Below are 16,817 nucleotides of genomic sequence, written 5' to 3'. Positions count from 1 at the left end.
GCATTCAGCTTCATGCATGAAAAAATGGACAATGAAGATGACTGGCAAGTTTGAAATCCGACCATAGAAAGGAAATGATGACGTCAAAAGGAAATGAGATATGACTCGTGCTGTTTCGTCAACTAAATGTGGCAACAAATACAGTGTATAGTCATAAACTCACCTCCTGCCCATCTTTATTCTGCCCTGATCCAAATATCCTGTTGTAAAGCGAATCCAATGAGTTGTTGAAATCAGACTTTTCAAAGCTGTGGCTGTCAAGTACTTCCAACGTATGTAATACACGACCAATCGTAAAACCTGCACAAACAGGATCAGTGCATGAGAGATTCAAACATACTGTTTTCTAAAGAAAACACAAAATGCTGTGAATTTTAAATTCCTCAGATTCAGTACATTTGAAACAGACATCTTTGTTTAACATCCATCAATGGTAATGCACAGCAATTAGTTGGATGCCAAATGAAATTAAACCTCAGGAATAAATTATTTTTTAGTTAGAGACTACTCTATAATTTGACTTAATTTCTAGTTAAGGTGAAGTACACATACACCGCTTCTCTTTCTCTATCAAGACTCAATCCACAGCATGAACCAAAGTAAAGGAAGTCTTGAGTGCTCAGGAGAGAGAAGAAATAGACATGACCAGAAGTGTACTCATATGCAAAATGTCAGTCTTTAAAAGCATATCCTTAAAGGAAGGGTGAAGATAATAGCAAATAAGGATGTACTTTATACATTGCGGTCAAAGAGATTGGTCTGAGAGGGGAGGGAATTTGACATTCTCCTTAACCTCAGACCCAAGACAATCCTGAAGGGAGAAGGGAAGGAATCTAAATTCACTTTACAAAAAAAGATCAAATATCAAACCAGAAGATTATGAATAATAAAGAATTCTTAAGGCATGTTTGCACCCAAATAGAATGGTTCTGACAAAACGTCATTGGCTTGAAACTTTACCCATGTTTCTCTCTCCATTGATGCCCCTTGAACTGCTGAATATTTCCAGCTTATAATGTTTCTATTTCAGAAGTGCAGGATAAAATTCCAAGAAAAAACACTAAACTAGACAGTACAAGGACGTTACAAAGGCAGAGAGGGTTTTGAGATGTGACGCGAATGTGGGTACTTGGAATTGAGATCTATCAAAAACACAGGTTCAAAGGTATTTTACCGTTGCTACAAATTCTTGCATTGGAATTCCATTTAGCCAATGTTCAACAGCAAAATGTAATCCTTGTTTGGCTGCCAATTCACTTAAGGCTTGAATACAAAGACATCTTGTTATAAAGTTATTATTACCTGCTGTAGTTTCTTGACACTTATCAAATGACCACCTGACCTCCACAGCTTGACCTCTTTCTTTAATCTGCTCCTCAATTTCCCGCACTTTAGCTCGAACCTGGTGATGGATTTGGCAAACAGTACAACCAAATTTCAGTATCAACTTGTCTCTGCAAAAAACTCTGAATAAATGACATTTCCCAAAGTGCTTCACAACTGCTTGACCAATTTTTATACCATTACTTTAGTACCAATGAACAGAATCTCACATACTTGTTGGGTAAATGCAGAGTTTCCCCCTGGCATGGGTAGGCTAGATGGTGCTATGGGTAAAAGATCGAGTGGGGATCCAGTCTTATTTCGGCAATCAGTCAATGAGTAATGCCATACCAATGCACTTGGACAACATAGAACAATACTCTGCAAAACAAGTAGCCAAATGTCATACAGATAATAATAAATCATAAATCATTTTAATCATGAAACAAATACAAGATTAATGTTTAGGGTTTGCATAGAATTCTCCATTTGCATTGCATTCTCCATTTTCTTCCTTCCTCTCTTTACTAGCTCGGTTAGTTTAATTGGCGCCGAGAACCTATTGCTCCCTCATCCATGTGCTCAATCCCTATGTGCAAGGTCAAATATCGAGCATCTCCAGTCCATTGTGTAGACACATTGACGAGTCTGATCGCAACCTGATTTGGCCAATGAGCCCTTTTCACTGGGGGTCACGAGGTAATGATCAGAAACGTCTCCCATTAGATCAGATGCCACAATGATTTGGCTTACTATCATGTTGCTTACTCTCCCTGTGATTTCCCCTTTGGTCGGTGGTGAATACATAATCTGTCTGCTCTGTATTGCTTGGCTTTCCTTCATATGTTACCTCCGACTGTGTTCCAGTAGGCAACGATGGAAGTTAAATCTAATCCTGTCTTCATTAATTTATCCATATATTTTCAGCAGAGAATAGAAGGGGCAATCCAGCTGATTTGCTTTCCTGAACTCTGGGCAAAATGCAATGTATACCATTTCATGTACTTCTTGTAAGCACATTACAACATCCAAGACTGGAATTTTAAAAAAATTTGGGGGGTTTGTATGATATAATGGTGCATGGAAGTTTGACTTCAGGGCAGAGGCTCACTGGGTTCTATAAAGTTTCATGATAAATTGCACTTTCCTATTCGGGATTGAGCATCTTAAACCTTCTGCTTCATTGGGAAAAAGTTTAACAGTGAAGGTTACCAAATAATTGACAAAGTTAAAGGCTGGTTCAATTGCTGACCTACCTGAAGCATGCAACTTAATCCAAACACAACAGGACGATGCTGTGGACAAATATAAAAATCCATAAACGGAGACTGTGGCTGGGTGGTCCCATTGGGTGGTGGTGTTGGTGTTGGAGGCAAAGTATTTGAAGTGGGTGCTGGAATCACATGGGACTGATGTCCTCCTGTCACAACATTACTACCACTATCACCTAACAACATGGAGAGACGTCGGGTACAGAAGTAGGCCAGGCGTCTCGATAGGTAGGCAGATTGCACAAACTCTCCGGAGTACTAGACAGAAAATAAAAATAAGGAAATAACAAGTTTTTAATGTCCTAAAGGGCATTCTATATAGTTACTAAATCAATATCACTGCTCAGATATTAGAGAACTTAACTGTATGCAACATGATACTACACTGATACTCCAACAGTGTTAACAGTATATGTAAAACAAAATAAAAAACTGAACTTCTGATTTAAAAACAGAAAATGATGGAAGTATTGGAAGTAAATATGGACGGGAAAGGAATGGAGGGTTATGGCGTGAGCGCAGGTATATGGGACTAGGGGAGAATACGTGTTCGGTATGGACTAGAAGGGTCGAGATGGCCTGTTTCCGTGCTGTAATTGTTATATGGTTATATGGTTATTCAGCAGGGCAGACAGCATCTGTAGCGACTGAAACCCATTTAATGTTTCAGATCAATGACCCTTCCCTAGAATTAGAACAGAGAAATCAAACGTATTTTAAGTTGCAGAGTTTTTTAAGTTGGTGGAAACAAAGTGAATGCTTGGTTTTAGGTGAAAACATGCTTGTCCAAGTGACACAATTATTTTTGTCACTATTTATAAGAGAGGAATGAATAACAACTGATCTGCAAACAAGAAGATGAACAAGAAAAATGAGAGAAGAAACTATAAAATGCAGAACACAGTCACTGGGAATATTCAGCTGGTCAGGCAGCAACAACAGAAATAGAACAAAATAGAGCTAATATTACAAGTAGATGACCTGGCATCAGAACTGGGCAGTTATAATACAAACAGGAAATTGTTGAGTTTGATAACATCCCAAGAGATACAACATTCCTAGGCAGAATATAAGGGATTGATCCTCAGGCTTACATCGGGGATTGGTAGATGCGGGAAAGATTGGTCACTAGAATCTGTAAGAGGTTAAAGCCACAGAGGTCAGAGTGGCAGTAAAATGGAGGATTAAGGCATCAGGCAACGGATAGTTTAGGATAATCCTTGCAGACTGAAGGAAGTGTTCAACAGTCAGCCAATCTGAGTTTGGTTTCTCCAATATAGAGTACTGTTAACAGTAATGTCACCAAGATTTTAATGATCATACTACAATCATTAAACAGTAAAATAAACCAAATGATAACCACTTTCTCCCCTGATTGAACAATTAGACATGACACATTGGAAGAATCACAAATATCACATAAGTGTACTGAATTTGAAAACATTTTGGGATATACTTGAATATCCAACACGATAAACCTGTAAGTTAAAAAGAGAATCTGTACAGTTTTATAATGCTTTAACTGTGTACTTTTACTTTTAATCTCTGTAGTATTTAAGATGCAATGTTAAATGGTCTGAGAATTTCTCAATAAAAATGTCCTGGTGCAGCAGACATATTTTCCCTACCTGTAACATTAGTGGGAGTAGTAATTTAAGAAGTTCATCCTCCCCCGGTCGGATCTTCTCAAAGCATTCAAGAACCCAGGTCAGGAACTCATGCCTGTCCAGCATTCCATCCTATATCCAGAGCAAGGGAACCAAGAAAACACATAAATCTAAAACCAAGTATTGCAGGTGCTGAAAATATGAAATAAAATAACAAGAATCCTGGAAATATACAGGTCAGGGAGCAGGTGAGAGGGGGGAAAAAAAACTGTTCAAATTGATTCATCAGATAAATTGAAACTCAAGGATGGAAAAAGAAGAGGGGAAAAAGGGCAGGTCTGTGTGGATAGGAAGGTAGATTTATGTGATTAATAGGAAGATAGATGCAATTAAATGATAACGGGTGTGATGGTGCCTGATGAAATAGGGTGATCTTCGGACTGATGATTAACAAAGACAATTTAGTGGAAGTGCAAACAGGAGAAGAAGAAATATGAGAAATTACCCGCAAAAAAAAGATTTAAAAAAAGAACTCGATGAACTGGAAAAGTGAGTGTTGAGATGCACTGATTATCTGCAATTGTTAAATTCAGTGGTAAGTTTCATTTTGACATCAAATGAGGTCTTCCACAAATTTGCATTGAGTTCACTTGGAAAAGTGTAGGAAGCCAAGGGGAATCATGGTGTGATTGGAAAGGGGGCTTCTCAATTTTGAAGATAGATCACTAACTTGAAAAGCTATGAGTTTTTCTCTGGGTATTTCCAGCTGTTTTATTTATTTCAAACAGCAACAGTTTCATCTTTTTGAACCATTTAGTTTGCGTCAGTTAATCAAAAAGTATTTTAAGTAAACAGTATGCAAGTCTAAGCCCTTCTCCAAAACAGAGGTACCTAATGCAGCTTTGTAAAACAAAATTACTTTCCAGATTGAGGGAAAATAAATCTGTAGCTCGCCGTTGATTTCCCTAAATCAATACATTTTGACGCCCTTCAAGATTTAGTGCAAAGTTCCAATCGGATCAGAAAAGGATGATACAGTTTCCTTTAAGAACACCACTCAAAAAGTGTATATGGTAGCTTTCATTGGCATTTTCGTTAGTGCCCAAATCACAACATTTATTGAATTTAATTATACTTTTCATGGTAGAAGCCTTTCCTTAACCGGATCACATAAAGATATAAATTTCCTGTTTTCAATAGTTTGGGCTGTATTCCACCACTGCCATTTGCAATAAATAATATTCAACTAAAAGGATATACACAATACTCTCACCCACTTCACTTCATACACATATGAAAATTCTTGTTACCTGAAACATGTAAAGAGCCAGTTTTTCATTATATTCCCACTGTTTCATGGCCTGCTCCACTTCAGGTACAGTGGGGGGTACTGGTGTTCCACTGTTCTGTGTAGATATTAGCCGGTAGGACTCAGCAATTTTTTGCAGCTGTTCCCAAAGGTACTTTGTGATGATCTGAGTCCATTCTGCAAAAGGAAATTGATCCCCTTAAAGATCACTCCTGCAAATCACTCCAGTTAGGTTAAAACAAATTTTAAAATCAGTAATAAAATAAACCCCAGTGTTCAGAGAATCCAGTTACTCAGAAGTTACTGAAGAAAGATTAATAGCCACAGACGAGAAAGGTACCCAGTCTACTCTCATGTCTACCAATTGGTTATTTCAGAACAGTGACATGTATTAACTTTAAATCACATTACTATCATTATCAGCACTTTTAAAACTCCAGTTTTGATCTGGAGATGGAGGTATAATTCACAGCATTCTATTACTTAACTGCATTAACTATTCCTGCACACTAAACTTAAATAAAATGTAGGCTTAATCTTCAGCATGGTAAGCTACAAATCTGACATTAAATTGATTTAACCCTCATACTACCAAAACAACATCTATCTATATAAAATAAACCCACGTTTTATTGTTAAGCTTACCTATACATGGATCTATGACATGACGTTTTTTCATCTTTGTTTCAGTTATAGCTGCATAATAGGCACATGTCATTTTTATCAGCCAAGCTGCTCTCATTACGGGCACCGAGTATTTGGCCAGATAGCCAAAGACTTCTTCCTTCTTACTAAATATAGGCACCTGAAATAGCATCAGTCAAATTTTTATTTTTTTTAAATTCCAAGACATTTATTCAGCAGAAACTCTGTTACAATTTAAAATATGATCCTACAAAACACTGAAAATATTAACTGGAATTTGGATGAAGCGCAGTGGTTTGCTCAGACAAATATTCAATCGTGCTTTTTTTCATGCATAAATATACTTTTTTCTGTATAATTTCATGACTTAATCTAATCCAAAAGAAAACATTTTCATTTCTGGGAAACTAAAATTGTTCTACGGCAACAGGTGTCAACCTTAACTCTTTTTAAATTCTCGAATATGTATATTACACTTCAAAACTTTGCAGTATTATTATAATGAAACGACAATCACTGAAGGATCTGTGCCTTAAAAATATCAAATATTAATGCATTTACATAAACATTTGTATTAAGAAAAATTTACCTTTTTTGCAAGTTGGGTTAGTGGTTTGGTTCCAGCCAGATCAGTAAACCAATTGTGTATTGAAGGCTGGGATCGAGCTGTGACAAGCCAGAAACTGTCCTTTTGATTCACCTGAGGCTTCCTTTTACCAGTATCTGGGAATGTGTTACATCTCAACTTCTCAGCAATTATACTGCTGAAGTACGAGCTGATCTGCAACATAGTTAAAACAGGGATTTGAGTGGGTCTTGAATCACAAGTGCACACACATTAACTACTGTGTAACAGGAACATTTGTAAATAAGTGGTGGTAACGTATGAAACCCTGAATGACAATGTGAAAAAAACATTTTTTTAAATATTTCTATATTCAATATTAGTTTATGGTGCCCTCTATCAAACCCACAATATAAACTGAAAACTCTCTTTCTCTTTAAAACCTAGCTTGCTCAGCACAATTCTCACTCTTGGTCAGAAAATTGTGCTCCAATACGAGACCTTGAGCAAATAAACTATGTTGAAACTTAAAACCTATATAAAAGGTGCACAGCATTATTAAATCTACCAAACTTTAGATTATATGAAAATCCCAGATCTTTTCCGGCTGTTCCAATTATTGTATGTCAAAAAGAATAGAAATATTGCTGCTCTGTTTGCCTGCATAACAGGTCACTGCATTTCAGGTGAAAGTAAACAAGTGGAAGTGAAACTCTTCACAATAATGTTATAGATAAACAAACATTCTATTTAAATTATTCATTGTCAAAGAACAAGCTGCTCATTTACACAATTACACATTGTGCATCAACAGTCGCCTTATCTGATTGTCTTCTTCCAAGGCATTTCCTAGGCATTGTGCATGATTTGCTTCTGTGAGCTTCAAAGTGAGTGTTGATGCCAATGATGTGGGATTCATAGAATCTGTTACGGATGCAGCAGGAGGTATCCTAATAGTACATGAGTAGATAAGGTTGGGAGAAGATATCCTCCTTCCACCTTTATACTGGGCTTGCATGTGCTTCTGAACTAAAAACTCTAGGTTCCCAATACCAACCCGAGAACTCTCCTTCACTGAGGTGAAGTAGCCCAGAAGCAGTTTGACACGCTGTAGCTTTTATAAAACGTCATGAATTTGGGAAGCAACTTTGTGAACACAGCTTTGTGAATATCTTTAAATCTTTTCTTCTGTTAACCAGGTGATCTCTTGCCATGACAGAACTCGGACAGGAGTCAGTTACTGTATTCAGCGTAGCCCAGGTCAATTCAATGTAATTAGGACTTCAATGTTGGCGAGCAATTGGTTTCTTTATCCTGTTAATGAATTTTTGAGATTTTGCAGACACTGTTGATGGTATTGAACCAGTGTTTTGAAGTGCCTATTGCAAGAAGTCTATGTTACAAACATATAAAGGATCACTGCTGCCTAGGTAACTATGATTTTGTACAGATTGCACTCTTCAACTTCTTAGATGGCTGTAATGGCTATTCAGAGGCACAGAGGAGGTGCTGATTCTCATCAAATCGCGAGGATTTAACTCCTAAGATAGGGAAGGTGAATATGTGGCTCTTTATTGTCAGAGGGCAGTGACCTATATAACAGGATCCAGCTGATGGAGGACATTTGGTGTGAATACATTCAGTATAAGGATCTTGTTTCTGGAGCATAGGAAATATAGGTTGAATCATTTCCCATTCTTTTAGGACAACGATAATGTAGTTGGAAGTTCGATGAAGCAAATGCGGTATTGCAGCAAGGAGGATTGAAAATGATGCAGCCTAGCCTGACCAATATTGCATCTGTTGTCAAATCACTGGTTAAGATAAAGGGGATACCATCACAAAGCAAATTCAAGATTTAGATACATTTCAGCGATACATCCCTGCATTTTTCTAGCATGTTGTACATGATGAGAATTGGATGATTAAACAGGCCCGTGCAAAGCTTTTCAAAGAGGAGGGTGGCATGACAGGATTACAAACATTTTATGTGAAATAATGTGCGCACAGTGCACATCACGAGCGTGAAGCGCGAAGTCCCTCGCGGCCAGGGTCCAGGGCCCATTTAAGGGCCTTGGAAGCTCTGGGGTTTTAGATGCTCTCTGGCGCATTCTGAGCCTTATTTTGGATAATATTTGCACCAAATTTATGACCAATATTTCATAAATAATTTTGGTTGTCAAGAGTAATGAGTGGGTGGAATGGGATGATTGGGGTCATTGTTTGTCATGTACATCAATGATCTGGATGAAGGTGTGGTAAATTGGATTAGTAAGTATGCAGATGATACCAAGATAGGGGGTGTTGTGGATAATGAAGAGGATTTAATGAAGAATGCATAGTTCCTTGAAGGTGGAATCTCATATAGATAGCGTGGTAAAGAAAGCTTTTGGTATGCTAGCCTTTATAAATCAGAGCATTGAGTATAGAAGCTGGGATGTAATGTTAAAATTGTACAAGGCATTGGTGAGACCAAATCTGGAGTATGGTGTACAATTTTGGTCGCCCAATTATAGGAAGGATGTCAACAAAATAGAGAGAGTACAGAGGAGATTTACTAGAATGTTGCCTGGGTTTCAACAACTAAGTTACAGAGAAAGGTTGAATAAGTTAGGTCTTTATTCTCTGGAGCACAGAAGGTTAAGGGGGGACTTGATAGAGGTCTTTAAAATGATGAGAGGGATAGACAGAGTTGATGTGGATCAGCTTTTCCCTTTGAGAATAGGGAAGATTCAAACAAGAGGACATGACTTCAGAATTAAGGGACAGAAGTTTAGGGGTAACATGAGGGGGAACTTCTTTACTCAGAGAGTGGTAGCGGTGTGGAATGAGCTTACAGTGGAAGCGGTGGAGGCAGGTTCGTTGGTATCATTTAAAAATAAATTGGATAGGCATATGGATGAGAAGGGAATGGAGGGTTATGGTATGAGTGCAGGCAGGTGGGACTAAGGGAAAAAAGTTGTTCGGCTCGGACTTGTAGGGCCGAGATGGCCTGTTTCCGTGCTGTAATTGTTGTTATATGTTGTATAAATTTTTTTAAATCAAGAATTGAAGTTGTCCTTGTTTTAATAATCAAGTTGTACTGTAAAATGTTATGTAAAATGTTATAAAGGAGCATGCACAAACTGCAAATAATACTGTAAGTTTTTGCAGTAAAGAAAACCTTTTTTTAGAAAATGTTTTGTGTGTTGATTTAATTGCCTGTTACTCCCCCCTTTTTTTTACCTTGCTGAAATGCTGAAAATGCTGAAAATACAAGCAACTCAGGCAGGAGGAAGGGGTAGAAAACAGAGGTGTGGAAAGTAAATGAGAAGCAATCAAGTGCTCAAGGCAACTGTAGTTGATGGGAAATGATGTCCGGGAAGACATTTCAGAGGCACCTGTGTTGAAAGTCTTGTCATCATTACAAATGTAGAGATGGAGGAACTGGGAAAATGAAATTGAGTCCGTACAGATTGCATGATAGGAAGTATAATGAAGATACAGTGCTTTCCATAATGTTTGGGACAAAGATCTACACAATTTGAGTTTTGTAATTAAAAACATCACATGTGGTTAAAGTGCACATTGTCAGATTTTATTAAAGGCCAATTTTATACATTTTGGTTTCACCATGTAGAAATTACAGCTGTGTTTATACAGTGGTCGGGAGCCCCCTGACCACGTTTGAACAACGGAGGACAACGGAGGAGGATGACTGAATTTTAGAGCCTTCCCTCACAGTGGGAAATTTTGATTCCGCTGTGTGGGGATGTCTGTGTTAAAGTCTATCGTGTTCTGTGCTCTTTATTATTCATATGGCTGTATGGTGACACATTTCACTGTACCAATTGGTATGTGACAAATAAATGTATCTTGTATCTTGTACATAGCCCGCCCCAAGTTCAGGGAACCATCATGATTGGGACACATGGCTTCACAGGTGTTTGTAATTACTCAGGTGTATTTAAATGCCTCCTTAATGCAGATATAAGAGAGCGCTCAGCAGCTCGTCTTTCCCCCGGTCTTTCCATCACCTTTGGAAACTTTTATTGCTATTTATCAATATGAGGACTAAAGTTGTGCCAATGAAAGTCAAAGAAGCCATTATGAGACTGAGAACCAAGAAAGAAAAGCTGTTAGACATCAGCCAAACCTTAGGCTTACCAAAATCAACTGTTTGGAACATCATTAAGAAGAAAGAGAGCACTGGTGAGATTACTAATTGCAAAGGGACTGGCAGGCCAAGGAAGACCGCCACAGCTAATGACAGAAGAATTCCCTCTATAAATAAAGAAAAATCTCAACACCTGTCCGACAGATCAGAAACCTTCTTCAGGAGGTGTGGATTTGTCAATGACCACTGTCAGCAGAAGACTTCATGAACAGAAATACAGAGGCAGCACTGAAGATGCAAACCACTGGTTAGTCGTGAAAATAGGATGGTCAGGTTACAGTTTGCCAAGAAGTTCTTAAAAGAGCAACCACAGCTCTGGAAAAAGGTCTTGTGGACAGATGAAATGAAGATTAACTTATATCAGAGTGATAGCAAGAGCAAAGCAAGGAGGAGAGAAGGAACTGCCCAAGATCCAAAGCATACCACCTCATCTGTGAAACACAGTGGTGGGGGTGTTATGGCCTGATCATGAATGGCTGCTGGTACTGGCTCACATATCGTCATTGATGATACAACTGCTGATGGTAGTAGCATAATGAATTCTGTAGTGTATAGACACATCCTATCTGCTCAAGTTCAAACAAAGGCCTCAAAACTCATTGGCCGGCGGTTCATTCTACAGCAAGACAATGATCCCAAACATACTGCTGAAGCAACAAAGGAGTTTTTCAAAGCTAAAAAATGGTCAATTCTTGAGTGGCCAAATCAATCACCCAATCTGAACCCAATTAAGCATTCCTTTTATATACTGAAGAGAAAATTGAAGGGGACTAGCCCCCAAAACAAGGATAAGCTAAAGATGACTGCAATATAGGGTTGGCATAGCATCAACAGAGAAGAAACCCCGCAACTGCTGATGTCCATGAATCACAGATTTCAAGCTGTCATTGCATGCAAAGGATATGCAACAAAATATTAAACATGACCACTTTCATTTACGTGACATTGCTGTGTTCCAAACATTTGGTGCCCTGCAATGGGGGGGGGGGGGGGGGGGGGGGGGGAGGCACTGAAGCTGTGGGAATCTGTAGCTAGTAATGTATGTTTGTCTTGCCCATCCCAAAGTAGTGTCAGAGATCTAGAAAGGGACAAGATGATTTATAAATGGACCATGTGAAGTGGAGAGCAGTATAGAAATTGGGAACAAAAGTAATAAGATTCTTGAGTTCCCAGCAAGTATGGGGTTGTACTGAAATTCATCCAGCACCAATTCCCCCACCCCCCCCCCCCCCCCCCCCCCCAATTCATTCTGAACCGATCCCCCCCCCATCCATCCTGTAGTGATCTACCCATTCATCTTTTACTGATCCACCATTCATCCTGTACTGATCCCCCCCATTCAACACCTCTGACATCCCCTGTGCTCTCCCCTTACAATTTTACATAATCCAACCAACACGTACTAATTCACCTGCCTCAATCCATCCATTCCGCACCGATTGCCTTCTCAACCCCCACATCCCCCCCACCCGCCATCTATCCACCCCACACTGATTCACACCCCCCCCCCCACCTCCCCGACCCCATTGTGCTGGAAATGTCTTCAGAGCGAACATTGACTATGTTTGATAACGGAATGCAACCAAATGTGTTTTAATTCCCAATGTTATTATTTGTTTTAGTTCATAAAGATGGATTAATTAAATTGTGAACACGTGAAACATTAAAACCGCAGTGTTCGATTGTCACTGTTACCGTTGACACGTTATTAGAGAATTCATTTTAACGCCAAATCAATGCTCTTAATATGGAGTATCAGTACTGTAGTTATTTAATGAGCAACATTCACAACTATACGTTGGATTTATCCAGGTTTTACTTCTAGTCGGTCATATACATCATAAATTTGGTCAGGAGATATTTCAGTTGAACAGAAGTTTAGGGGTAACATGAGGGGGAACTTCTTTACTCAGAGAGTGGTAGCTGTGTGGTATGAGCTTCCAGTGGAAGTGGTGGAGGCATGTTCAATTTTATAATTTAAAAATAAATTGGATAGGCATATGGATGGGAAAGGAATGGAGGGTTATGGTCTGAGCGCAGGTAGATGGGACTAGGGGAAAATAAGTGTTCGTCACGGACTAGAAGGGCCAAGATGGCCTGTTTCCGTGCTGTAATTGTTATATAATTCTGAAGTGGGAATGATGGAAACAGCGTTTATCAATAAAAAAAATTTAATCTAAAGCGTACAAACTGGGTATCTTCATGCTGTTCACAACATGTACATCTAATCTGAATGTACGGTAATGTGGCGTTTTGACACTTTTAAACATATTAATAAAAGAACATTTACTGCAGTTTTGTCCTTTGGCCATCTCTTGTCAGTTAGTGTAATATTTAACCTGTCAGATGGGTATAGTTGGTTTTAACAGCTATCATCATAAAATGCCTTTAGAAATGTCCTTGCAACCTGTATATTTTGTTATGGATAAATTATGTGGGAAGCGAGAGTGTTTCTGTACCAATAGCAATAACGACCCATGCTATGGCCATGTCATGGTAATTTTCGGTCCTTCACAGAAAACATGTTTGCATCAATCTGTAGTATGCATGGTTAAGCATATGTTACCATGGTCCAGGATTTTACTTCGGAGTCACGTGAGTGACTACGTGAAGAACCCCGCCAGGACGCATGCGTGTCATATCGCTTTCATGCTTGCGAAACGACAGGCGGGTGGAGCATTCCCCCGCAGCGGTAAGTTTGAAACCGCGACCTGCAGGCAAGTGATTTACTCTGCGGTAGTGTTTGTCCTCGCGCTGTTTTTACACGGGGGGGGGGGGGGAAGCTGGACAAAATAGTGTCCACAAGTGCTGCGAGTGAAGCTGGCTGGGGAGGACCGCGAAGTTGCGGGAGCCAGCAGCAGCTAAAGGCACAAGCCCCGTAAGTGGGATCAGCGGGAGACTATTCAGAATGGGGCCGTAGACTTTGACAAGTCGAAACGGCAGGAGGCGGGGTGGAACGACGTTCCCCCGTAGCGACAGTTTAAACCTGGACCTGCAGGTAAGTGAAACTGCGGTCTTTATTCTCCCCATACTGTTTCACAGGTGGGGAAACATGGAGAGCTGTGCAAACAACGGCAAGTTTTTAAGCCTGGACCTGCAGGTAAGTGATACTGCGGTCTTTATTGTTCCTATACTGTTCTACAGGTGGGGGAAACATGCACAAGGCAAAGAAGTCGACCAGAGCTGCGACAAAGCTGGCGGGGGAAGACCGCGGAGTTGCGGACGCCAGCAGCGGCCGGCGGCACAGGAATCACCCGTAAGGGAACAGCCGTGCCCGACTTCGCCCCCGCACTGGCCAGATTAAACACTGCGTCTGGGCGGGAAGGCAAGAAGTAAACCAAAAGAGTCGTTGACTGATGGGTCTGACTTTGGGCAGCCAGCGACCATGAGCGCTGGAGCCGGTTGGAGCGGCTTATGGAGCCGAGCTCCAACATGAAAAAGAAAGTTGGAGCGGCTTATGGAGCCAAGCTCCAACATTAAAGAAAGTTGGAGCGGCTTATGGAGCCGAGCTCCAACATGACAGGCTCCGGGAGATGGAGTCTAGTCACTGTGGGCACTATGTAAAACCCACAGCAGCACCTCTTGTAGGACTGCACAGTGCATCTCCCTCGTCAGAGGGGAGTACTGGGGGGTCAATTCTGGGCTGACCCTGAAGAGGGGTTTTGACGAACAAAACTACAAGTGTGCAGGGGGTGCAGGAAGGCAAAATCTACTGGTCATGGTGTCCAAATACATACAGCCAGACCACGATGGACACCACTGCAAAAATACTTGGGACCAGGAAACTGCGCATCCCTGAATGTTCCAGTCGTGGAAATAGCATCTGGAAACATGTCGGAGCAGGACTTAGGAAAGCCCTGGGGCTCATAAAGGCGACAACATTAAGGATCTCCTACAGCCAAAGACAGCACCCTTATGCACCCACCAGCAGAACAAGAGAAGCTGGTGAAAGCTCAAAGGCCGGGCATACAGGACAGCGGTCTTTTAGACCATAGCCCAGGCCGGCCTTTCTGGAAGATGCGCAAACCCCCAACCCAAAAACAAACCCAGACAACGGCGCCTCAACCTCCACGAAGACCACACAGAAGAAGCAAACTTCCACTGGTAACAATGGAGGTAGGTGGGTCTGGTCCCTTACAAATTATAGGAAGAGTGGATAATACACACATTGGTGGGAGATTACACTCTTTTGGATATGGTGTATATTAACTACAGACACTTATATCCTAAGCAGTATCCAGGGATATACCATTGAATTGTGCAAAAGGGGTAACGGGTAAACCCAACACGATTGGCTGGAATACATTGTACTATATATTCAGTACAAAATGGGAACTGGTAACTGCTAAAGGACTGATTTCCAAAGGCTACTCCATGGCTAGCATCGACCTAAAAGATGCTTACTATTCAGTGCCTACACGGACTGATCACAAACGTTATTTTAAAAAATTCAACTGGATGGGGCAGCTCTGGCAGTATAGAGCTCTACCAAATACATAATCATATGATCATACTAATTGTGGGCATAACTTTGGAGTTGGTCTAACTAGCTGTAACAACCACCATACAATTGGGTGAAAACTGGGGTTATCATCCATCCAGTTAAATCTAAACTAACGCCTACCAACATAATGGATTATTTGGGGTTCACTATTGACAGCTCACATGTCGGTGACTTTACCAAAGGACAAGGCTACAGTCTTAACTGAGGCCTGCAACAACCCCACTGACATCAGTGAACCGATTATCAGATTGGTAGCAAGTATAATTGGCATATAGTGTCTGCCTTTCCAGCCACACAATTTGGACCTTTGTATTACCAAAAATCTATACAAACACTCAAAGTTAATACTGGTCATTTCGACAGACCAATAAGCCACCAATCAAAGCTTATGGAATTAAAATGGTGGAGGGATAACATTCGGCATTGTTCCAACCCTATCGTTATCAGCAAACCCTTAGTGGTGCTACAAACTGATGCCAGTGCGCTTGGTAGGGGTACTATCAATTTCCATCTCCATCTGTGGAGGTAGATGAAAGGCACAGGAGGCATCATTGTCACAGACACTGGGCATAAACTGCCTGGAAATGTGGGGTGCGTTCTATGGCCTAAAGTCATACTGCTCTGGGATAAATCACCAGCGTGTTAGACTACAGAGTGACAATCTGACTAATACAATTTGGTAATGGTGTATCCAGAGAAATATTGGAATATCAGCTACTTACCTACCAGGTAACCCAAAATTCAGTGACAGACATCAGGTCACGCAAATTCAATAAAATAAGACTTAATCACCAGTTACCAAACTGTGTTTCTTGGGAACCAGACCCTGGGACAGCAGGGACAGATGCTTTTCACTGCATTGAGGGGGCAATTTTTTATCTATGCATTCTCTCCTTTTCTGCATCATCAGTCGGGTATTATGAAAAATACAACAAGACTCAGCGTCTGTTAATTGGTAGTGCCGATTGGCCTAATTAACCATGGTTCCCTGTGATACTCAACATGGGGTTTAACCATGCATCACCATCCTGAAACAACCAGATTATTGGTTCATCCCGTAACAGGGGAACCCATCCATGTCAAAAACAACAAACCTATCAATTTGTAGAGTCTAAAGAAACCTCTACTGCAACTGGGACTGGCGGACCGAACATTGAACATTATCTCAGCGGGCCACAGACAGTCCACCAAAAACTATATCTGGTATACATCAGGAAATGGGAGATATATTGTCACAGAAACAACATCACCTACAGTTTGATGAACATAACGTCTGTTCTCGAATTCCTGGCAGGCCTCCATTATGATGAGGGGCTAAGTTACAGTGCCATTAACTGCGCCAGAAGTGCCCTATCAACATATCTATGGCGAGGATCAGAGCATCATTCTGTTGGGACTCACCCCTGGTAACCAAACTTATGAGGGGAATTTTTAATA

At 40.5% G+C, this 16,817-nt stretch overlaps 1 protein-coding gene across 4 annotated transcripts in view; it reads right to left on the bottom strand.

Annotated features, from left to right (window-relative positions):
* Positions 1 to 16,817, bottom strand: part of med12 (mediator complex subunit 12) — a 120,536-nt gene that overhangs the window by 77,668 nt on the left and 26,051 nt on the right. For all 4 annotated transcript variants that reach the window (XM_033030649.1, XM_033030651.1, XM_033030652.1 and 1 more), the window contains exons 3-10: positions 6,745 to 6,936; positions 6,156 to 6,315; positions 5,512 to 5,687; positions 4,223 to 4,333; positions 2,580 to 2,852; positions 1,558 to 1,704; positions 1,303 to 1,402; positions 164 to 300 (exon numbers count right to left, since the gene is read on the bottom strand). In XM_033030649.1, the coding sequence (XP_032886540.1) occupies positions 164 to 300; positions 1,303 to 1,402; positions 1,558 to 1,704; positions 2,580 to 2,852; positions 4,223 to 4,333; positions 5,512 to 5,687; positions 6,156 to 6,315; positions 6,745 to 6,936 (1,296 nt within the window). The remainder of the gene's footprint in view (positions 1 to 163; positions 301 to 1,302; positions 1,403 to 1,557; positions 1,705 to 2,579; positions 2,853 to 4,222; positions 4,334 to 5,511; positions 5,688 to 6,155; positions 6,316 to 6,744; positions 6,937 to 16,817) is intronic.

This window comes from Amblyraja radiata, chromosome 12 (assembly GCF_010909765.2).
Source record: "Amblyraja radiata isolate CabotCenter1 chromosome 12, sAmbRad1.1.pri, whole genome shotgun sequence".
Lineage (NCBI taxonomy): Eukaryota > Metazoa > Chordata > Chondrichthyes > Rajiformes > Rajidae > Amblyraja > Amblyraja radiata.
The sequence above is the reverse complement of the archived record's forward strand: the minus strand, read 5'-3'. Positions and strand labels throughout refer to the sequence as shown.